The 23,839-nt window shown below is 43.3% G+C and overlaps 1 protein-coding gene across 1 annotated transcript in view; it reads left to right on the plus strand.

The window, feature by feature from the left end:
* The window catches only part of igdcc4 (immunoglobulin superfamily, DCC subclass, member 4), a 71,126-nt gene that overhangs the window by 39,080 nt on the left and 8,207 nt on the right, over nucleotides 1-23,839 (plus strand). Inside the window, exons 3-13 of the mRNA XM_079466856.1 lie at nucleotides 160-319; nucleotides 7,689-7,822; nucleotides 10,267-10,398; nucleotides 11,401-11,553; nucleotides 18,229-18,639; nucleotides 20,051-20,215; nucleotides 21,304-21,441; nucleotides 21,937-22,101; nucleotides 22,263-22,493; nucleotides 22,894-22,995; nucleotides 23,447-23,630. Of these exons, the coding sequence (XP_079322982.1) occupies nucleotides 160-319; nucleotides 7,689-7,822; nucleotides 10,267-10,398; nucleotides 11,401-11,553; nucleotides 18,229-18,639; nucleotides 20,051-20,215; nucleotides 21,304-21,441; nucleotides 21,937-22,101; nucleotides 22,263-22,493; nucleotides 22,894-22,995; nucleotides 23,447-23,630 (1,975 nt within the window). The remainder of the gene's footprint in view (nucleotides 1-159; nucleotides 320-7,688; nucleotides 7,823-10,266; nucleotides 10,399-11,400; nucleotides 11,554-18,228; nucleotides 18,640-20,050; nucleotides 20,216-21,303; nucleotides 21,442-21,936; nucleotides 22,102-22,262; nucleotides 22,494-22,893; nucleotides 22,996-23,446; nucleotides 23,631-23,839) is intronic.

The raw sequence follows: 23,839 nt of genomic DNA on the forward strand, positions 1-23,839 counted from the left end.
ATGTTTAACCAGTCTGATGTTGTGCTTTATGTGGGGGCTTGTTTTAAACCATTTGAGCTGGGTTTAAGTCAGTATGTGGATGCATCATTGGATCATCATATATCACCCTTTAGATTCATTTACACAAATGTTTTGGTTCTCTTACCTTCTCTCTCGCAGGCTTGTCTCCTTTTCTTCAGGATCCTGAACCTCAGGTTGTGCCAGTAGGTGGCACTGCCCGGTTTGAATGCTATGTAGATGGTTTGCCCACCCCAAGTATCTCCTGGGAGAAAGATCAAGCACCCTTACCTTTGCCTGCGGATGCTCCAGAAGGAACCAGGTAAATTAAATCATCTTATTTTCTAAATGAGTCTACCCCACCAATCTACTGTGGCATGAGCCACGTCCGGATGGTTGAGGTGGTGGTGTCGCAACAATCTTTAGAGACTTTCTTACTGTAACTCAGAGCAAGTTTGCGTTGAACTTAATTGTTCCAAGCAAAAGTAAAAAACATTGCTTTCTCTCACATTGGCTACTGTGTATAGACCCTATGGGCCCTACACTGATTTTCTGAAAGACCTATTTGTTAATGTTGATAAAGTACTGATTGTCGGAGATTTTAATATCAACGTAGATGGTGCTAACAATGCATTAGTAACATAACACATCAATAGACCCACTCATCAATTTAATCATAAACTAGGCTTGATTATATCTCAGGGAGCCGATCTAACCAATATAGATATTATACCTCAAAGCGACTATGTCACTGGTCGCCATCTTATAACATGCACACTTCGTACTGCAGAAATCAGCCGTATAACTCTTTATCTACAGGTAGATAAATTACCTCGACTACTAATATCAACTCGCCAATTAATCTAGGCCATGCCCCGGGACCCTATAAACTGGCAATCATTAAGCCTCTTATCAAGAAACCAAATTTAGACCCCAATGAACTAGGAATCTATAGACAGATTTAAAATCTCCCTTACCTGTCTAAAATACTAGAAAAAGTAGTGTCCACTCAGTTTTGCTCTTTCTTACAAAAGAATGACATGCATGAAAAATTTCAGTCAGACTTTAGACCTCAACATAGTACTAAAACTGCGTTTGTTAATATTGCAAACAACCTGCATATAGCATCAGATGATGGTTACATCTCACTCCTAGTCCTGCTTGACCTTAGTGCTGCGTTCGATACTGTAGACCATAACATATTTTTAGATTGCCTAAACAATTATACCTGTATTCAGGGACAGGCTCTACAATGGTTCACATCTTACTTATCAGACAGACATCACTTTGTCCATTTAAATGGGGAATCATCAAATCTTACAAAAGTAAATTATGGATTACCTCAGGGATCAGTTGTAGGACCCTTTATATTCACCATATACATGCTGCCCCTTGGAAACATTATTAGGAAACATGGAATTAGCTTCCAGATAATTCCTTCCTGCTATTCAAATTGGCAGTGCATCGAAGATATAAAACATTTAATGACTTGTAATTTCCTTCTTTTAAACTAGAATAAAATGAAATATTACTATATTATATTATTGGACCAAAGACACTTGGACCAAATGATTATAACCTGCATATTGAAAGTTGCACTGTTACTCTAACAAATACAGTAAAAGATCTAGGCGTTATATTAGACAGCAACCTGTGATTTCGAAATCACATCTCAAGTGTCACAAAAACAACCTTCTACCAAATTACGAAATATTCTATGTGTTGCGGACGCGGAGAAGCTTATTCATGCATTTGTGACCTCAAGACTTGACTACTGTAATGCGCTACTTAGTGTTTGTCCTGCATCATCAATAAACAAACTACAGTTAGTTCAGAATTCAGCTGCCAGAGTTCTAACCAGGTCCAGAAAATACGATCACATAACCCCAATTTTCTCAACCCTTCACTGGCTACCCATTAAGTAAAGTTATTTTAATTACATATAAAGCCTTAAAAGGGTTTAGTCCCTACCTACATAACAGAGCTTCTATTAAACTAAAAACCATCACGCTCTCTAAGATCTCAAAACACCAGACTTTTGATAAAAGATCTCAAAACACCAGACTTTTGATAAAAGATCTCAAAACACCAGACTTTTGATAACACCTAGAATAACTAAATCCACCAAAAGGGGTCGAACTTTCTCATACGTAGCACCTTAACTCTGGAATAGCCTTCCTGATATTATTCGAGGATCAGACACACTCGCCCAATTTAAATGTAGATTAAAGACGCATCTTTCCAGCCAAGCATTCATTTAATGCAAAATATGCTAAATAACCACCGGGAGACTGCTGACATTAGATATGATTAAATAGAATAATCTCAATTGTTCTATAAACGCCATGCACTGTGCTGTTTGACCTTTTTTTGTGTTTTTCAGTTTTTCAGTTTTTCTCCTGTAAAGCTGTTTTGGAACAATGCACATTGTGAAAAGCGCTATATAAATAAAATGTAATTGAATTATTTTATCGCCTTTTTATTCAGTTATGAGATTGTTCTAGAATTGTCTTTATTATTTATATCTATCTATGTTCTATTCTATTCTACCAAGAAAAATCCACATTTATTAGGGTTTTAACAATGTGTTAGAGAGCTGTTGGAACGGTTAGTTGTTAAGCTGGAAGCTCCCTAGCTATCCCCCAATTATGTGTCCTGTCTAGAGAATATTTCCTTGTGCCCAGTGGTGAAAACTCATTAGACATGATGAGACTATATGAGTTCAGTTCTGTGTGGACTTGCTGTGTCCTTCCCTGTGGGATTTGATTTATCATGGACAATGTAGCATTGCATAAATGCTCTTAGGATCCAAAGGTACCTGGTGATGGAGCATTTTTCTCATTTGAGAAGTAAATTGTTAGACAAAAGCTATTATACAGGACCACTGTATATGGAACATCGTAATGTTAAGAATAAAAAGAAAATTACAATAATGAGGGCTAATGTACTGTGCATTTTCACTGAGTTTGAAGTAGTCCATTCTTTCAGATAGATTAAGAAGGCTGATTTTAACATTTTTGAAGTAGCCTTGGTTTTTTTGTGCCTTGCGTTGTTTTGTATTTATAAATGCCCACATAGTATTATGTTACCAGAAAAATGTGTTCCAAAAATGTTGTATACAAAAGTCTGTTTACATTTCTTTGTTCTGATGAACACAAAGAAAGATATTTGGAAGAATGCTTGTAACCAAACAATTACAATTGTATAGTCAAAACTCTCTGCTTTCCTACATTCTTCAAAATATCTTCTTTTGTGTTTAACAAAACTCCTCTGGGATAGCTTGGAACATGTTCAGATCACGTTGCTGACCTGCTTTTACTCAATGAACTTCAGTGACCGAAACGAACCCCGATTTGGTCGCAATCCGAAGGTTTTGTCGCATACCTTGGAACTCTGTCCACGACTGCAAAATCCAGCCGAAAATCACCTAGTGTGAGCTTGCCTTTACTGATTCTCTCTAACACAGGGCTCTCCAACCCTGTTCCTGGTGAGCTACCTTCCTGAAGATTTCAGCTCCAACCCTAACACAGCTGAAGCAACTATTCAAGGTGTTCAGGGTTGCTTGATAATTCTAAACAGCTGTTTTGAAACAGGGTTGGAGCTGCAGTCTGCATAACGGTAGCTCTCCTGGAACAGGGTTGGAGATACATGTAGACTCACTTAAACAAATTTGCACTCAGAGACACTTTATTTTCTCTTTGTATTTTCACAAACATACATCATATCACTGTGTCTTTCTCAGAAACAGTCTATGGACATGATCGTGTTCTCATTGCACTTGACCTGTGTTTATTCCCCAGCCTTGTATTTCTGGGGAGCATTGCATTTTTATACGTCTTTTTTTTATCGTAAATTACCATAAATTCAGTTTGATTGGCACCTATTTCAATACCTTTTGTTCTTAAGCAGCTTTAAATAAAACTTGTCCCTCACAATCCCCCCGTGAGCAAGCCGAAGGTGACAGTGACAAGGAACAACAGCTGAGATGCAGGCCCCGGATTAAGAATTCAAAGGCCCCTAGGCACAAGTGTCTTTGTGCCCAGGGGTTACAAAGTTAAGTGTGTGTATTTACCATCCCCCACCATAAACACACATGCACACAATAAAGTTTTGAATTATAGGGTACTATGTGTAGGAAACACCTCTATCTTATACAGGACTACATTGACAAGTTGCAAACTATGATCACAACCTTGGAGGACCACATCAACACCTGTACACATCCTTCATCATACAGGATTTACACCTCATGATTGCAACAATACTTTCCTCGACCAGCAGGAACAATATTAAGACATTTCCCTGCATACTGTAACTCATAGTATATGCAAGCAGCACATACTACCACATCTACAGTATACCAATTCAGTTCTACCAGACTTCCATAATTCACACACAAACACGCCAGATTCACAAAACTGCTCTTAAGAGAAAATATAAAAACTTTTTAAAGATAAATAATAGGACGTTCTTAAAAATATTCTTAAGTGCAATGCTCAAATATACTGTGCGGGAACACAGTTATCTGAAATGTTCTTCCCCTTGCTTGGACCCCATGTGCGCCCGGGCCCATAATACACATTGGATAATCCGGCCCTGCTGAGATATTCAGGCAATGAAGGAAACAACTACCTATCCTTCTCTGGCTGGCATGTTTGAAGTCATTCAAATGTACACAAATAAACTTGCATGCACACACAAATTCTAATTAATGAGTGTAGGTGAAGAATGAGGTAGTAATCTAACCTGTTGGCAGTAGGAGGAGTGCAGGTGGTGATTATGAATGATGTCGGATGTGCAGATGGGATACAGATGGGAGGTTGATGGTGGGCCAGGCCTGGATCAAGCGTGACAGGAGCTAGTGAATCGTGATTACATTTTGAGTTGAGTCTGTCAGATCATTGTACTGTTCGCACTTTATTTTACAGTATGTGCATTTACAGTGTACTTGCCCAACAAAATACTGGTAGTTACATGTACTTAATATGGGTTAATTAAAGTTACACTGTACTGTAATGTCATATTAGACCAGACACACAAACGCTTTATCGAGAAATGGTGCTTTCAAAAAGTATGCAGATCCATTTTACCAGAAGAAAGTTTAAGATAGGAAAGACTTTTAAAATGGGCCGCAGGAAATGTCCCCTGGTTGCATCACATGTAGATTTTTTGCCCTCCACTGTCAATTTCTGGAAATCCACAGAGGAACGTTTTCCCAAATGCGTGGTGGTACGATGTGCAGACACCGAATTCTCAGTTTTATATCTTGAGAAGTTTGTCACCGTGCACCTTTTTCTGAAGCTGTTCGAAGGCTGTAGCGCTTCTGAATCACAAATGCGAAGGCACTTGAAAAGCAAGACAGATTTTTTAGAAACCTGTCTCCAGGATCATTCCCTGTTTGCTTCAGATACGTTCTTTTATATCCGCGAAAAGCGTCTTTTGTATCAACAGCCCTTCTCCATATTAATGAGAACACGCTCGCACATTAGCTGAGCATTAATACACGCTGTCATGTTCTGGCGGCTGCTGCAGTCACTCTCTAATTTACATCCCAAGCACAGCTGAGACTGTTCCTACTAGCCGTTGGAGGTGTGGCTCCGTTGTAGCGCTGTCCTCAGCTGAACCCTTTTACCCCCAATGAATTCTACAACAGAGCCGCACACACACACACTGATGCACAAATTCACCCAGCCTTGGTTTTTGTGGCCTTTGTGACTGAATGTCTTGCTCTTGTGGATGAGCCTACAAGATAAATGGCCTACAATATCCTTCCTGAAGAAGGAGAATTGAAAATAGTCCTTCGGAGGGAAGAACGAATGTGGAATGAATATAACTGATGGGAACGCAAACCTCAAACATGGCAGTAGTCAAGCAGAGAAAAACTGAGAGACTGAGCGAGCAGAATGTGAATCGAGTTAATGTATGATACTGACTTTAGGAGATGCAATCTGCCACCTTGCTTTGTTTGTCTGTAGATTAAAGCTCTTTCCTTTTTTTCCTTTTTTTGATTCCCCGCTCTGTATGTCTTTAACATAAAATGTGTTTGTTGAGTCCTGATTGTTGTTCAAAATCCTGATGCTTGATGATGAATAACTCCTAAAGACAGCTCCTATAGATAAATTCAGGTTGGTGGAATACATTAAAATCTTACATCTGCCTTTATGAAGCGTCAGATGGAAGACAGTCGGTTAAGTCTCTTTGGGGTTCATTTAGAAATGCTGGTGAACTGAGGGAGTTGTATTCTTTGTGTTTCTATGAAAAAAAGGTTTCCAATACATTTGAAGCTTATCTGTAAGAAAGTGAAATGACATACCTTTTATATATACTGGGCACATTCAGTTAAAGTAAAAGTGTAAAAAGACAGAGAAATACAGAGCAATTTAAAAAGAGATGTAAATAAGAAGGGGTGGCGTGTGGTAGTGGATACGGTTGATCACTCAGCAGTGGAACGGGCAGTTTATCATTGTTTGGCAAAGTGTCAAATGCACTGTGTGTCTGTTGAAAGTCAGCTTTTCCCTGGTGTGTTTATTTTTGTGTATTCTGCTACATAGTGTAGCTTTGTCAAAATTTTGGTTTGGGTGAATGGGGAGAAATGCAATGCTCATTATGGCCACTTGAAAAAAGGTGGATTTTAGCTCTATTTAAAGTGACATGCCACTCAAAAATATACATTCTGTCATGAATTACTCAACCTCAACTTGGTCCAAAACTGTATACATTTCTTTGTTCTGTTGAACACAAACAAAGATATTTTGAAGAGTGTTAGCAAGTCAAAAAGCAAGTCCCAGTAGCACCAGAACTGTTTGTTTTACTAAATTCTTCAAAATATCTTCTTTATGTGTTTAACATTACCCCCCCCCCAAAAAAATATTTCCCAAATATCTTTCTCTGTTTTCTTCAGAACAAAGAAATGTATACAGATTTGGAACAATTTGAGGATGAGTAATTCATGACAGCATTTTCATTTTTGGGTGAACTGTCCCTTTAAGATTAGCAAACCAAAGTTATGGTACCGTTCATGTCAAGTTTAATTATTGAGGGGAAATATGCTATGTCATTTGGATTTTTGCCAGCGGTTTTAGAAATATCTGGCTGTGGTCTTGCCATGACACACATACTGTAGCTGCCCGGATGCGTTCTTGCCAGAGGTGTTGCAAACATGGCACAGGTTCAGGAAACAGACTTTGGTTTCACTTGATAAGATTGCATGTTACTCTGTTGTTTTGAGTTACCTAATAGGTAATATACATTTGTTTTATGTGCCATGTTTTACTTAGTTTCTCTCTCTCTGTGTTTTTTTTAGTTGATGTATGTAAGTGAGAATGCAAGTAGAATATTACATTTTAAATGGGATGAGCAAAAATGGCAGGACATTTATGAAAAATATTCATATGGAAGTCTGTATGTTTTATACGTATTTAGTCAGAGGAAGAATATATTTGGACAATATCATTGGCAGAATAGAAGATTTTAGAGAATTTTGGAGTTATGATGATAGAATGTGTTCTGTCGTTGGAGGAATCCGTTTTATTTCCAGAAAAAGTAGTTTCAGCTTTTTCCTATTTTCTCTCTTTTTGTTTTCCTTTTGGCATTACATGTGTACTTACAGTGTTTGATCTATGATTGTTTCTGAATTTGAAGAATAAAGTGCTGTTAAAACTCAAAATTCTCTCCCTCTCTCTCGCACACAGGTACATATCTCTCCCTAACGGGGCCCTGCAGATCTTAGGGGTCACTAAAGAAGATGAAGGCATGTTCCGCTGTGTAGCCTTCAACACTGCCCGCAAGCGCTTTAGTCAAGATGCATCTCTCACAGTCAGCCCAGGTATAGCATAAATACAAATTATCTCATTATAAACGTCCTTTGCTTATTCACCATTTATCCACATTACATAGACTCATTCACCTCATGAATCATTTGTGGCCGTGTAGACCCTTGAAAGTGCACGTTGGAAGAATTAATTGAGCGTTTTCTAGAAACGACTATAATGTCCTTCATTTTAAAAAAATGACTGAAAAGCATCATGCTGTTAACCCATGGCTTCTAAAACCATGTAATAGCTTTGTGTAAAAATCGACTTCAGTTTGGGAAGAACTCTGAACTATTCTGTTAAAGTTTGACCATCTGCAGTGGCACTTTTGGTAGTGCGTGTGCCCTCTGCAGAGGTGGTCTGTGTTACAGGCGGAATTGATTTCCTTCTGTCCTTAAGGCCGCTGGGCTGATGAAATGGAGGGGAGAATGGGGGGGGGGGGTGGAGGCACGGGGAGGGATGGTGAAAAAAAAGGAAAAACGAAGAATGAGTTGAGGAACAAAGAGAGAAAGCTAGGGAGATAAAGAACAAAATCAAATGAAACAGAGAGTGGGGTGACGCAGGAGACTAATCGGTAATGTTGTGAAGTCAGTCTTTGGCTTGTGTAGCCCACACATACACCTCTCAAAGACAAATATCGCTCCTGACATTTAACTGTTTCCATTTTGCTCTTGTGTTAGCAGGTACAAGCAAGCCTGAATGATTTTCTGTGCAGTTGCATTTTGTCGCCACGTTTCTAATTGTTCCACATTCATCTCACTCCTTTATTTATTTCATCCCTCCTATTTATATCTCTCGCTCGGTAAAGCTGTTTATCTCCCTTTTCAAACTGCACACAGACAAATTATTTTATGGAGGAAGACGCAATGATTTCAATGGAAAGTCTTGGTATGAAAGAGAGGGAGAGACAGATTCGACATACAAAGAGATACATTAAAGATGCAATGCAGAGACGGATCCTCACAGTGATCGGCAGAAACAGACAAACATGTATTCAGACGGAAGAAAGAGTCTGTACTCACTATGACACTAAGTTTTAAGTTAAGGCAGTGGAACACTTTCTCTTTCACTGTGGTATTTAGTGTCATTGGAGAGAACGGCTTTGAAAAATACCCAAACCAATTTGGGAGGAATTCAAAAAAATTCTGAAGTGTGTGAACGGGATCAAATTGTGTTACTGAGGCAGTCATGCATCTGTCACACACAAATGTACTCCTCAAGCTCAAAAATCATTTTAATTTAGGGGTGAACTATCTAATAACATTAAATATATACTGTATAGCTAATTTTAATATTTTTATTTAAAAGTGATTACCTTATTTTCTTATCATTCAATTTATCTTTATATTGTAATTGTACAGTAAATATTTTGCTAGGATTATTCATAGTAGTGTTATATAGAATTTTTGTACTAATATTACTAGCGTCTACTCGCTTCTAGCATGTTGGTTTGTTTGTTTAATCAGTTTTCTTCACAGTTTTGTCATTAATGTGGCTACATAAAACATTTATGCCGAAAAAGTATTCTGAAAGTGAAGTTTTTGTGCCATCATTGGCAATATGATGGAATTTGAGTCAATCATCAGTATTCTGCTTAATTCTCTCATTTTAGCTTGGAAAAAGCCTTACAGCAAACATAATATATGGGAGCAATGAGAATCTTTTTATCTTCACTTTATGCAGTTATTCAAACAGGTATTCGGCGTGATTTCACTGTTTATAATTTCGCTCAGTATCAGAGTTATTTAAAGCCACACAGACACATTTATGCTGCCGTATACACGCACGCACGCACGCACACACACACAGCTTTCACCTGGGACAGCCTGTGGCCTCACACAGATATCTGACCCATTTTAAATCCCTGGGTGTGGTGCATATGAGATCGCTGCTTAATGTAAACAGGGGTGATAAATTTATGATGTACAAAACACGTAGCCACACAAATTTTTTTCTCATTATAATAATGTCTTTCAGGTGCATTCAAACAGGTTTCATCAACTGTGGCTCTCGAACAGGTCTTCTATTAAATGTATAATGCAGGGCCATTTTCATTTATATACGAAAGCTGCAATCTAAAGGCCGGCTACTGTGTCTTACAAACAAATTTTGCCTCTGATTTATCATTATTGTTTGTAATTTATACTCTGCCAATGTCATGTTTCTCTGTATGTCTGTGTTTTACTTCTCATGAGAGAAAAACAGGTTCACCTAAAAATGAAAATTTTGTCACTATTTACTCACCTTCGAGTTGTTCAAAATCCGTATAAATGTAGTTGTTCTGATGAACACAAAGAAAGATTTGGAATAATGCTTGTAACTAAACATATACAGTTACCAAGAACAATGCTAGTTAAGTAAAAAACATGGTAGTTGTGTGAAAAAAATAGCCTTGAACAAATGCATCCAAACCCGTATACACGCATAAACAAAATCTTTGTGTTTAATATTGCCACAGGTCTGTCTCGGGAGAACGGGGTGGTGATTGTCGCTCCCCCTCGGAACTCTACGGTGGTCATGGGTCGGCCGGCTGTGATGGAGTGCATGGCTGTTGGTGAGCCCAAACCCTTCGTTTCGTGGAGCAGGCAAGGTAAGGCACAAACGGGATATACAGTATATATCAGCCACACACATCCCCTCCTTACTAGTTTTTGGTTTTTCAGTTGTACAGTTTCTGTTATCCCTGTTACCTGTAGCAATTAGAGTTGGTGCTCAGATGGGTTGGTTTCAACTGCCTGGGAAGTTCAGTTACAAAGACAAATTAGTGTGTGCACAAAATGAGTTATTGTAATAATTGAAACCTGCCCAATTCAAGTCTAAACTCAAGTAAATTTAGGGACATTTAAACACTCATGAAAAATCCATAAACAATCACTCATAAAGAACACAGATGTCCTAATTTATTTGGCTCCTGTCTGAACTTTGAGTTCTTACATTGAATACTCAAAGCAAACCACACAAATTCTGCCTTTTCAGTGATTTTTAATGTTTGCCTTATAGACACGTGTCTTTGCTGCAGCAGACGCACGCCCCAATTACCCACCCACCCCTGCTACTCATTCAGATTCATTACTGACCACATTTGCTCATCTTTCCTCTCACATAGACCCACAGGCTGTATAACTGAAAGAAATTATTCTCATTAGGTTTCATAAAAAATTAACAAGACACTGTAAATTGTGTGAGGTGTCTTTTTCTTTGTTTGTGTGCTAATGTCAGTGTCTAGAAATCATTAATGCACTCTAGATCCCTGTGATGTATTACTGACCTCTGCTGGTTGCTGATGTTCATTGCACACCTGTACGCTCCATATTCTACAGCTGTGTAAAACATTTAGCTTAACTGTTTAAAAAATCACAAGAGCCTTAGAGCAGCATTTAAGCTTTATCTTAATAAATGTGATTGTACCTACAACATCTAATCTGTGCTAAGCTTTCAATTGTTTCTTCTATGGATAGTTGCTTCAAGAAATTGTCCATGTTTTGATATTTGCTCTGTTTTAACTGAATTAAATTTTTTCCATTTTTTAAATTTCTTTATTTTCCCGTAACTTTGCTCTCTTTTTACATACCTATTCCTCTGGGATGTATAGATGGGAAGCCTATAGCTACAGATGTGGTTGTCCTGGCAACCAACCTAGTAATTCCTGACACCCGAAGTCACCATGCTGGAGTGTATTTGTGTCGTGCCAACAAACCCAAGACCAGAGATTTCGTCTCGGCTCCTGCTGAGCTTCGAGTACTAGGTAACTGCGTTTGTTTTTTAATGTAGTTGATCTTCCACATTCAGTCCCATATATTGTGGGGAATATGTTGGCCGTTATATGTTCAAACAAACACACTTTTCAACATTTTGTTGGGTTGCAGAACTTTTCTGTTAATTCATTTTTAGGTTTTAAATGAACTGTCATGCTTTAGCAGGACTTTATTAACTCCACTTATTGTCTCGGGTAAAATCAATAAGATTTCAGGTGAAAAGAAATGGATGGTTGACCTACAGAGATCAAATAAAGGATTTATAAAATATATTTTATAGTAGCACAGAAGCCACTATTGTGGGGGGTGTATTTATACAATATTCCCCCCAAGGTTAGATCAAGGCATCAAATTATGAGGAGTATTGTACAAAATGGACAAAACACTAAACTTTACATATATTAAATTGGACAAAATTATCAGCAAACTACAGTGTATCAGCAAATAGGTTTTGTTCTATAAAAATATCATAGCGAAACAAAAAGCTCATGGAAATTAAATTATACATTGACAACCAAGTTGATACTCACTTATTATAAGGGTGGTCAAAGGGACAAAAAATTGTTTGCTTTCCTACATTCTACAAACCTTCTTCTTTTGTGTTCAATCGAACAGATACATTTCCCCTACTATGGTAGTCAATGGTGACTAAGAACTGTTTGGTTACAAGCATTCTTCCAAATATCTTTCTCTGTGTTCATCAGAACAAAGAAATGTATACAGATTTGAAACCATACAGCATACTACAAATGGTTGCATGGGTGCTGCTGTGATGGTACTGTAATAATGTACCAGGATATTCTTTCAAGTTCCTGACAGCACCATTGAGATACTTTGGTACATGACAGCTTGTGATGATAATGTGATCATACACTACTCACACAGGAAAACGTCTCGGTTACGTCTATAACCTCGGTTCCCTGATGGAGGGAACGAGACGTTGTGAGAGACTGACTGGGGTTTGATCTTGAGAACCTACCTTCTCCGAGATAATTAATTATAAAACGCCAATGGGCTTGGCGAATGGCACGCGCACGCCAGTCTCCGCCCCGTGCATACGGGTATAAAGGAAGATGGCGGCGGTCATTCACTCACCCTTTGTACTGAGGAACCTGAGAGGGCACTCCCGTTCACTGCAATGATTCGGTGCAGCGTTGTGGCATGAAGTCACAACGTCTCGTTCCCTCCATCAGGGAACCGAGGTTACAGACGTAACCGAGACGTTCCCCTTCAGTCGGTCTCTCGACGTTGTGAGAGACTGACTGGGGATCAATCTTAAACGCCACAGCGCTTGCACCGATATCACGACCTCTAGCGGAGCGACCCTGACTGGGCTAGCGAGTCACAAGAGTGCTACCGCGAGACGTAATCTTCCAGTCATATAGTATTGGTCATACTGAGAAGCCTCTACTGACCGCTTCACGGACAGTGGCGTACGCCTCTAGTAGCGAGGAGCTGTCCGGAGCCGAACACTGGGGAAACACTGCTCTCCTCTTAGAAGAGTTTGTTACAGAGGCCACATCCTACCCGGAGGGGAGGTACATGTGGAGACATGACATGGTCTCCCCGGCGGGGAGAACAACATGCGGAAAGGTGTTAGCCCGAATAGGGGACAATCCAGGTGGGATTACCACCGGCGGGGAGGTCACAGATTCACCAATCGGGAAATCCTGAGTGAGGAATTCAACACACCGGACGACCCAGTGGGGAGTCACTACGTATGGGGCACTAGTCCTAATACAGGGGTCTGCCTGAGCAGGGATGACTCTACCTATAACGGACCTGGTTCTAACAGACGGCTCCGCTCAGTCTGTTACCAAGTGCAATGCTTAGTGATGGATGGAATGCCTATACTTCGCCCGAGAGGGGAAAGTAGGTAGGCTACAATAGCGCACTAGTCTCACCTGGTGAGGGGAGAAGGCGCTTTCGCAGGCGTACGCCCAAACCAGGAGCCCACCGTAAACGTTGGCGGCGTTTAAGGGCATGTGCTGCAACTGGTTCCACGTGGAGATTGTGAAACCTCGTGAAGGTACTGGGCGTAGCCCAACCCGCAGTTCTACAATGTCTGCCAGAGAGGCGCCCTGCCAGTGCCCATGAGTGGAGTGGGCTCTCACTGCCAGCGAGCACGGCGATCCTGGGATTGGTACCCAGTGCGCCACCTCTGTTTGGAGACAGCCCCCCCCGGGTGCTGTCTCCCAGAACAGACAAAGAGCTGCTCAGAGCTTCTGCGGCTCTGTGTGCGGTCCAGACCGAGGCGCAGCGCGCGTACTGGACACAACACATAAAAAGGTTGGGTCTTCCTCTCCGGAGGGGAGCGCCTGCAGGTTCACCACCTGGTCCCGGAAGGGAGTAGTGGGAAGCTTGGGCACGTCGTCGGGACAGGATCTCAGGACCACGTGAGAATTACCGATCCCGAGTTCCAGGCACCTTTGGGACACAGAGAATGCCTGTAGGTCCCCCACCCTCTTGAAGGAGGTGAGCGCCACAAAGAGTGCATCTTTCATCCAACTGAGGAAGATTGGCAGTTCTAAGGGGCTCACCAGGGCCGTACCAAGGCCCTGTAGGACCACATTAGGGTCCCAAGAGGGTACGGAGCGCGGCCAAGGTGGATCCACCCTTCTCGCGCTCCTGAGGAACCTGGTGACCAGGATGTGCTGACGGGGATACTTACCTGCGGGTCAGCACTGATCCGATCAGGCAACTCCGCGGGTTCTCCTCCCGGGGAGAACACCAGGACAATTTGGCGCCACTATAAGCGTATAACCGCCTAGAGGCGGAGCTCTAGCCTGTAAGACAGTCTCCCGGACCGCTAACGGGCAAGCCCTCGTCCCGTCCAGGGGCCAGGCATGGAGGTTCCAGAGGCCTGCATTGGGGTGCCACAACGTGCGCTTCCCCTGCAACGGAAGGTCCTTCGTCAGGGGAATGTGCCAGGGGGGGCCGTCGTCAGATCTACCAGATCCGAGAGCCAGGTCTGGTTGGGGCAGTATGGCGCCACTCACCAGAACCTGATGCCCCTTTTCCCTGACCTTGCACAGGACCTGTGCAAGGAGGCTCACTGTGGGGAAAGGCATACTTCCGCTTGTCCCGCGGCCAGCTGTGTGCTAGGGCATCCGTGCCGAGGGGACCCTCGGTCTGGGAATACCATAGCGGGTAATGGGTGGAGTCCGGGGAGGCAACAGGTCCACCTGTGCCTGCCGAACCGCTTCCCGCATGAGCCGGGCTGCATGGGGATGGAGTCGCCACTCTCCGCGGGGAGTACACTGTCGAGAGAGCGCATCGGCTGTCTGGCTCAGGTTGCCCGGAAGAAACGTGGCCTGCAGGGATTTCACCTGCTGACTCCAAAGGAGGAGGCGTCGGGCGAGTTGTGATAACTGCGGTGAGCGTAGGCCGCCTTGCGATTGATGTACGCCACGGCAGTCGTGCTGTCCACCCGGACTAGCACGTGTTTGTCCTGCACGAGGGGCTGGAGCCTCCTCAGTGCCAGAAGGACTGCCAGCAACTCTAGGCAGTTGATATGCCAACGCAGTCGGGGACCCGTCCACCGACCCTATACTGCGTGCCCACTTGCACACCGCACCCCACCCTTGCAGGGAGGCGTCTGCCGTTACCACGGCACGCCTCAAAACCTGACCCCCGCTCGGAGAAAGGTCAAGTCTGACCAGGGTAAGAGAGTGCAAAGGCACTGAGGCGTTACCGTAATCCGCCTGGTGCCGGCGTGCCACATCGTCCACGGAACCCGACTCTGTAGCCAGTGCTGAAGCGGCCGCATGTGCATCAACCCGAGAGGGATTACCCCCGTCGAGGACACCATGTGCCCCAGGAGCCTCTGAAAATTATTCAGCGGCGTCAAGGGATTCTGACTGATCAACCTCAGACAGCGCAGCACTGACTGTACACGCTCGTTGGTGAGACGTGCTGACATACGGACAGAGTCTAGTTCCATACCGAGGTTAGAGGTGCTCTGCGCGGGGGAGAGCTTGCTCTTCTCCTGGTTGACCCGGAGGCCTAGACGGTCTAGGTGCCGAAGCACAAGGTCCCTGTGCGTGCACAACACATCTCGCGAGTGTGCCAAGACAAGCCAGTCGTCGAGATAGTTTAGCACTCGCACGCCTTGCTCCCTGACAGGAGCTAAGGCAGCCTCCACTAGTTTGGAAAAAACCCGTGGAGACAGGGCCAGACCGAATGGCAGGACCCTGTACTGATTCGCCCTTCCCTCGAACGCGAACCGTAGGAACGGCCGGTGTCGGGGGAGAATAGAGACGTGAAAGTACGCGTCCTTCAGGTCGATTGCCACGAACCAATCCTGGTGACGTACCAAGCCCAGGATGCGTCTCTGCGTCAGCATTCTGAACGGCAGCCTGTGCAGGTGCTTGTTCAGGCGACGCAGATCCAAAATGGGCGCAGCCCCCCGCCCTTTCTGGGCACGATGAAGTACGGGCTGTAAAACCCGGACGACATCTCGGTTATAGGGACGGGTTCGACCGCAACCCTTCGCCAGAAGGGCGGCGACCTCCTGCCGAAGCACGGAAGCATTCTCTCCTCGCACCGAGGTGTACAGAATGCCCCGAAACTTGGGGGGGCGCTTGGCGAATTGGATCGAGTAACCGAGACGGACTGTCCTCTCTATCCAGTGTGACGGGCTGGTGCGCTACCAAGCGCCCAAGAACCGCAACAACGGCACAAGAGGGACAATCTGCTTCACCGTGCCGGGGAAGGCTGGTTCGGTGGCTGACAGTACGGTCACCTCGCACAGGGGGGACCCCCCGGGAGGTTGACGGCTCTGTATGTTTACCTGCTTCAGGCGGCCTGACGCAATTTCCAGGGGAGATTGCGGTCGGCGGCCCGATCCATCCAATACACCGTCTGGACGAGAGTGTTGTGGAGGAAAACCCAGGGGAGATTTGTCGCTTTGAGAGTATGTGGGCGCCGGACCCTGAAAAGGGCCCAGACTCGATGGAACGCGGCAGGCAGCATCCTTCTCCGATCCGGCGTTGGAAAGGCCGGGATTCGGGCCCAGTAAAATCTCCCCCTGGTTCGTCCCGTCAGGGCCGCTTAAAGGACCTCTTGGCGGGCTGCTAACGGGGAACAGATGCCCTCTACCGCGGGGGTCTCTCTGGTGGGTCGTCCTCTGGGAGGTTCCTCAACCGGAGGGCCGCCGCGGGAGGGCAGGGCTGCTGGGAACCAGGCTGTGCCCGAGACCATGCCGACCTGTTGGCGGGCACGTTGCGGCGTGGCAGGATCTGTTCGATCGCCTCAGTCTGCTTCCAGACCGCGGAGAACTGCCGTCCTCCACGGTATCACCAAGCAGCCCTGCTTGCGAGATGGGCGCATCCAGAACGGGCGTTCTGGGCGCCGCTCACCTGCGCAAGACTAAGCCACAGATGCCTCTCTTGGACCACCATTGTGGACATCGATCGACCGACCCAGATCAGAGGAGTCTTCCGTATCCGATGCCAGCAGGCAGCTGACGGAGCAACATCTATCGGCGTCCCTAAATCACCCCCGCCGCTCGCCAAAGCGGTCAACCTCGCCGAAACGGCAGCTGAACACGCCTGGGAAACGGGGTGGTGGCAGCGCTCAAAAGCACGTAGCCACCGTGACCGCAACACCCTGATTGCTATGTCCGCACACACGGGACATACCGCATCAGTGAAACCTGCCTCCTCATGCTTGAGCCCCAAGCAAGTGACACAGGAATCATGGCCGTCAGACTCCGGGATGAGTCTGTCGCACCCAAGGATACAGCTACGAGACATGCTCGTAGCCGGAGGGACTTACCTCTTAAGGTCTGTAGCCTTCTGCCGAAACGCCCAGGGGAAGTCCACCGAAAGGAGAAGTCCGCTGCTCCGCGTCATAAATCCAGCAGGTTAAAAGTTTTCTCGAAGTCGAGTATCGCGTGTAGCATCAGCAAACACACAGGTTCTGAAGAACAAAGGATGAGTGAATGACCGCCGCCATCTTCCTTTATACACGTATGCACGGGGCGGAGACTGCCGTGCGCGTGCCATTCGCCAAGCCCATTGGCGTTTTATAATTAATTATCTCGGAGAAGTTAGGTTCTCAAGATCAAACCCCAGTAAGTCTCTCACAACGTCGAGAGACCGACTGAAGGGGAACAACCAGCACTTGCTTTGGGTGAAGGGCTGAAACATGTCTCTCATCTATTAAACTCTTATTTAGTTTTCTTATGTTTAAAAAAATCTTCACACCATTTGTGTATTAGACATGATTCGAGCCTGCTGTACTGATAGTGCTCTGGGGTGTCTTGGGAATCAATTCCATCAAGTACCAATATGTTCTAGCCTAATATCTGTTTCTGCCAGGTAAATGAAACGTAAACAGAAACATTGGAACAATAAAAATGTACGAATAAATAAAATACAGAAGGTTTGTGATGTTCAAGATTACAATAAAAGCCTGAGTGCTTTTATTACTCGCTTGAGGCGAAAAACCAGTCTGCAGTATGCGTTGCAAAAAATGTATACTATAAAATAAAAAATATGTTGTTTACAAAATGTTATTCTTGTTTTTCTTTTTTTTTTGTGTAACATGCATTTGTTAATTAGAATTCAGAATTCTCGCAGTCATTTTAGTCTCTCTGTTCGACTCAATATAGCTGAAAACAACGGTGTAAGCAATATTCTCTTTCATTTCTTTCACACCAGCTCCGCCAGTCATCCTCCAGCCTCCAGAGGCAGTGTCTCTGTCCCGGGGGAATACTGCTCGCTTTGTGTGTAACAGTTCTGGTGATCCTCCCCCCGCCCTGCGCTGGTTGAAGAATGGAGATGCGGTCCAATCTAATGCCCGAGTTAAGACTCAGAGCCCTGGAGTTCTGCTGATCAACCAGTTGCGGCTGGACGATGCAGGATACTACCAGTGTATTGCTGCCAACAGCCTGGGTACAGCCTGTGCCACTGCCAAGCTCTCCGTCATCGTGAGGGAGGGGTTGCCCAGCCCTCCACGCCACGTGCTGGCCACGCCCCACTCTAGCACATCCGCGCTGCTCACCTGGGAACCACCTGAACACAACAGCGACCAGATAATCGGCTTCTCTGTGCATTACCAACGCACGTCAGGTAAGAGCTGGTTGTATGTGTATTTTGTAATGCAGTTTTGTAAAATAATTTCACACACCAAGCTTCCCCCTCTTATTTGTCTCATGATGAGTGCAGTTAGTTTAAGTCGATCGGTCCATGGAGAAAAATCCTTAAGTTAGTTAAAGTAGTTCTGAGCTTTATATTATTCCAAAAGATGGTCTTAAATTTTTTAAATACAAATTCACCCCAACTAGACTAGGGCTAATGTCACACTTTTACCTTCAATAAATACTAGCCTAGGTTTGTATTCGAAAGTGAGTATCTGTGTAAGCATGAACTATATACTGTAGGTCTACTGTGAGGCCAAAAAATTAACATTTCAATGTTACTGCTCAGGAAAAAGTTAATTTATAACACACGGCACGCTGACCTTTTCTGATAACATGTCACAATATCGGTATTCTGTCAGTAAAATCACTTATAGTTAGGGTGACCAAACGTCCCGTTTTTCCCGGGACAGTCATGTATTTCAACTATAATTTTAGTGTCCCGGCTTATTATGAAAAAAGCATGATTTGTCCCGTATTTCATTGTTAATATATATATATATTTTTTCCCTGAGTGATAGCGTGCGTGAGTAGCCTACTCCTCTCATACGGAATAGCCTAATAAAACTAGCAAATCACCTCATAATATATTTTCGAGAAAAAAAATTCATCCAATAAGAGAAGGCAGAAGGACAATTCAATTCCATCCAATCACAATTCCCCCAATCATTCTCAACTTGCAGTTAGTTAGTGAAGGCGGAATCTGACATCAAGTGTAATGTATATGAGACGAGACCAAGGATAAGCTTAATTGACTCACTCAAGTTCAAAGATGTCAAAGAAGCGTTCCTGTACATTCAACGACGATCTTCAGAAAGAGTTTAAATTTCTCAAAAGAGAGTCACAATCAGAGGCAAGCAAATTAAGATGCGACATTTGCGGGGCTCGCTTTTCTATTACTCACGGAGGCCGAGCCGACATTACGCAGCATATGCACACAAAAAAGCACATGGACGCTGCTAAAAGTAAGTGTGCTACTCCAAGTGTCAGCGAATTTTTTGTGAGGCAAAGTTGCGAATCTGATAAAGTGCATGCAAGTGAAGGACTTTTTGCATACCATTCTGTTATTCATGGCAATAGTTTTCGGTCAGCTCTATGCACTGCAAAATTGATAATTTTCTACATTTATTTTTTTACATAGCTAACAATATTATTAAGTGTAAATACTTGTATGTGTGCAGTAGGTGTTGTGGGTCTGTGGGTTCTGTGACTGTCCCGTATTCCACTCTGAGAAATCTAGTCACCCTACTTATAGTATATGTAACTTTATTAGAACAAAGTGTGCAGATTGTCCCATGTGACAAATAGCCCTTTGCTCTATGTATATGTGTGTTTCCGTACAGGCTCAGATAACATGGAGTATCAGTTTGCGGTGAATAATGACACAACAGAGCTGCATGTAAAGGAGCTGCTTCCTCACACAGCCTACACCTTCTATGTCGTGGCCTATTCTCCCATGGGGGCCAGCCGCCCTTCACAGACCGTAACCATAGAGATGCTAGAGGATGGTAAGTATTGACTTGGTTAGTCAGGAATGTGACGTACCCATTTCCATCGGATGTAAGCTGGGATAGTTCACCCAAAATTCTGTCTTGATTTACTCACCCTCAATTTGTTTACCGGTGTACATTTCTCATGTTCTGCTGAATACAAAAGAAGATATTTGGAACAAATATTACATTTACATTTAATAGATAAATCAATAGTTAGCTCATCAAAACTGTAGAATTTCACAAATGGAGCTGTGAGGATTGGGTTTCCATTGAAACAACAAAACAAACTTGTCGTATTGTATCCTCACAAAGTATCATCTTCAATGTAGTCACTTTTTTTGAAGTGTTCTCATGCCATATTATCAAGCAGCTTCTTGGGGTTCATTATGAAAAAGTTTATTTAAAAAGTTTATAACCATTCATTATGAAAAAGTTTAAATTTGTACAATTACGTTTTTGTCTGTAATATTAATTTCAGACATTTAAGCATACGCCTTCAAATAAAAACCCATGCCAGTCTGTGAAATCTAGGCTGGTCTCAAAATCTAACTGGGAGAAATGGAGTGTAGAAACTTAATTTTGACAATTTTTTTATGTAAAAAGCTGTAAATTAAAAAGAAATTACAGTTTCAATTTTGCAGTTGTGTATCCCACAATGCATTATGTTTAACTAAACCTTCCATTACCAGTGTGAGGAAGTAAAATTGTCTAAGTAAATTAGTAAAAGTTGTGTTTTTTAGTACTACTGTATGTAACGGAGGCCAGCTTGTGGAGAGCTGTGCAGTGTGTAAACCTCACTCCACTGCGGTCTTTAGTCTCCTCGTTATAGCGCCCGTCTCCCATCCGGACCAACGCTGGTACGATGCCCACGCAGAGCGGGGCGAGTAGAACCGGTTACATGTATATGGGAGCAGCAAAGACATGAATGGTGGTGTCTTTGTATAAATGTGTTAAATTAAAATAAATGAAACTATTTTTAGTGCACCTTAACCAATTGCAAAAATATTTTTCCAAAAAGCTCCGCCCCAGATTCACAGCAACTCAAACACATGTAAAAGACTGTAATTAAATTTTTGTGTGTATATACTGTGTGTCCTCTTCAGTGCCCAGTGCTTCTCCCCAGTTATCTCTGCTCAGCACGTCTCCCACTGATATCAGAGTGATGTGGCTGCCCCTCTCGTCTCAGCTCAGCCGCGGAGCCATCACGTGCTATCGTATTGACTACAGGCCACTAGATCAGGGTGAGATGGCTTCACCTGCCGTGATGTTAACATCTATAAGGGATGTGTGTGAGAGAGATTGGGCGAACGTGTTAATCCTCCGCCTGAAATACAAGTGATGCATAAAGAGGGGTTTTGCACGTGGCATTAGTGTGTGCTTAAGTGTGTGTGTGTGTGTGTGTGTGTGTTTATCGATGAGTGCATGTGGGTTGCCGAGTCGGCATTTGTATGCCTTTATCTGTTGGCACGAGCAGGGAGGCGGGTTTGTCTGGGGGATTGTGAGCTGAATGACAGAAACATGGCTGATTGCTTCTGCTCTATTAGAGCTCTGAATGTTTAATGAGCAGTATTAAAAGTGGAACAAAAGGCCGATTCGCTCTGACGGGCTGTGACACAAAAGGAGAGAGAGAATCAAACTCCATTCGGATTAGCATTGTTCATATTTATCAGCCAGCTGCAGATAGGATTTCCAATGGCTTGCGTGGTTTTTCTGACATATGTGTGCGTGTCCCGCAGCGGATCACATGTACAATGTAGAAGTGGGTGGGAACGAAACACAGGTGACCTTGAGGGACCTCAGACCAAATCAAACATACCAGCTGCGGATAGCTGCGGGCACACGAGCTGGGTTCAGTCAGCCTTCTGAGTGGGCTACACACCATACGCCAAACCTTACTCAGGGTAACTAAAACCATAAAAAAACATTATTTTGATCTGTAAATAAATATATGAATGTCTACTAAAATAAAGGAAAATACAATAATGCATATCCACATAAATTAGCATACAAAGGTTTGTAGGGTAGGGTTATACTCATAGATTCCCTCTGTTGTCTTTCCCAGTGCTCTTTGCTCCCACTGAGCTCAAAGTGAGAGCCAAACTGCATTCCCTCCATGCCACATGGCAGCCACCACCCAATCACACTCAGATCACCGGCTACAAGCTTTCCTGGCGGGAGGTGGACGGAGATGAGCCGACCAATGAGGAGAGCCCTGTGATCAATGAGAGAATTCCGATGGGTCAACAGATTAAACTGAGGAAGAGAGTTAAACATTATGAGGTCACGGGCCTCGGTGAGTGATGAGCAATACGTTTTCAGATACACTTGTGCTCACACACAACTGATTGCAACTAAAGTGCTTATGTAACGAACAGTTTGCCAAAGCAGCTCAAGTGATGCCAGATGCTGTATTGCTCAATGTATTGCCTTGTAGCCCAGAGCTTTAGACATTTGGATGTCAGCATCTACTTATATTAGTATTTTTGTTTTTATTAAAATCAATTTGAATGAAATAAAATATATTGATCATTGTAACAGTGGGTTAAATAATGAATGCATGGTGCATCAACATGTCACAATAGACATACGATTTACAAACTCATAGAACACATAACAAACTCATCACTCTCGTGATTTACTCCTCAGATTGAAATGACAGATGATGTGATGTTGTTTTTGTCGGATTGTTCCAGCTCCTGATCGGATGTATGAGGTGAAGGTTTGGGCGTTTAATAAACAAACTGAAGGTTACCCTGCTATCTGGAAGGGCAAAACTGAGAAGTTCACAGAGCGAGGTGCGTGTTGGTAAATGTGAGGAGATGAGAGGGATATAAAAATGAAATCCCTTTAATATCCCTCTCATCTCTTCACCTAAAAATGAAAATTCAGTCGTCATTTACTCATCCTCTTGTCATTTCAAACCTGCAAGACTTTCTTTCTTCCGCAGAACACAAAAGAAGATATTTTGAAGAAAGTTGGCAAGTGAACAGCGCGGGCACCCATTCACTTCTATTTATGGACACAAAACTAATGGAAGTGAATAGGTGCCATGTAACAGCATTTTTCAAAATATCTTCTTTTGTGTTCTGCGGAAGAAAGAAAGTCATACAGGTTTGATATTAAAAGAGGGTGAGTAAATGTTGAATTTTCATTTTTAGGTGAAATATCACTTTAAATAACATCTTCAGATTATGTTTTGTATGTATCAATAGTATGTAAGCATTTTCGTGTATGTGGCGTTCCTAGTGTGGACTCCCAATTATCTGCCGCCGTTGCCGCCCATCAGCATCAGAGCTCGTGCGAATAGTTCCACCTCCATCTGGCTTCGCTGGGAGAAGCCGCGCTTTAGCAACGTGCGCATCATCAACTACACTGTACGCTGCAGCCCAGCAGGAATACGCAATGCATCGCTGGTCTCATACTATACCAGGTGCCGTACATACACACAAACCATATGCTCATACCCACAGATCATATCAAAGTGATATTCTGTTCTCTTGCATGCTCACTTGTTTGTTTACAATATATAAATTCCCAATTATATTACTTTCTCCCTCTGTCACTTACTCATAAATGAAAACAACCATATTTGTTCACTTAGAGATGCTCTAAGTATATGCTTGAGTGTTCTTTGGGAAT

The sequence above is a fragment of the Barbatula barbatula genome (genome assembly GCF_947034865.1).
Source record: "Barbatula barbatula genome assembly, chromosome: 1".
Taxonomy (NCBI): domain Eukaryota; kingdom Metazoa; phylum Chordata; class Actinopteri; order Cypriniformes; family Nemacheilidae; genus Barbatula; species Barbatula barbatula.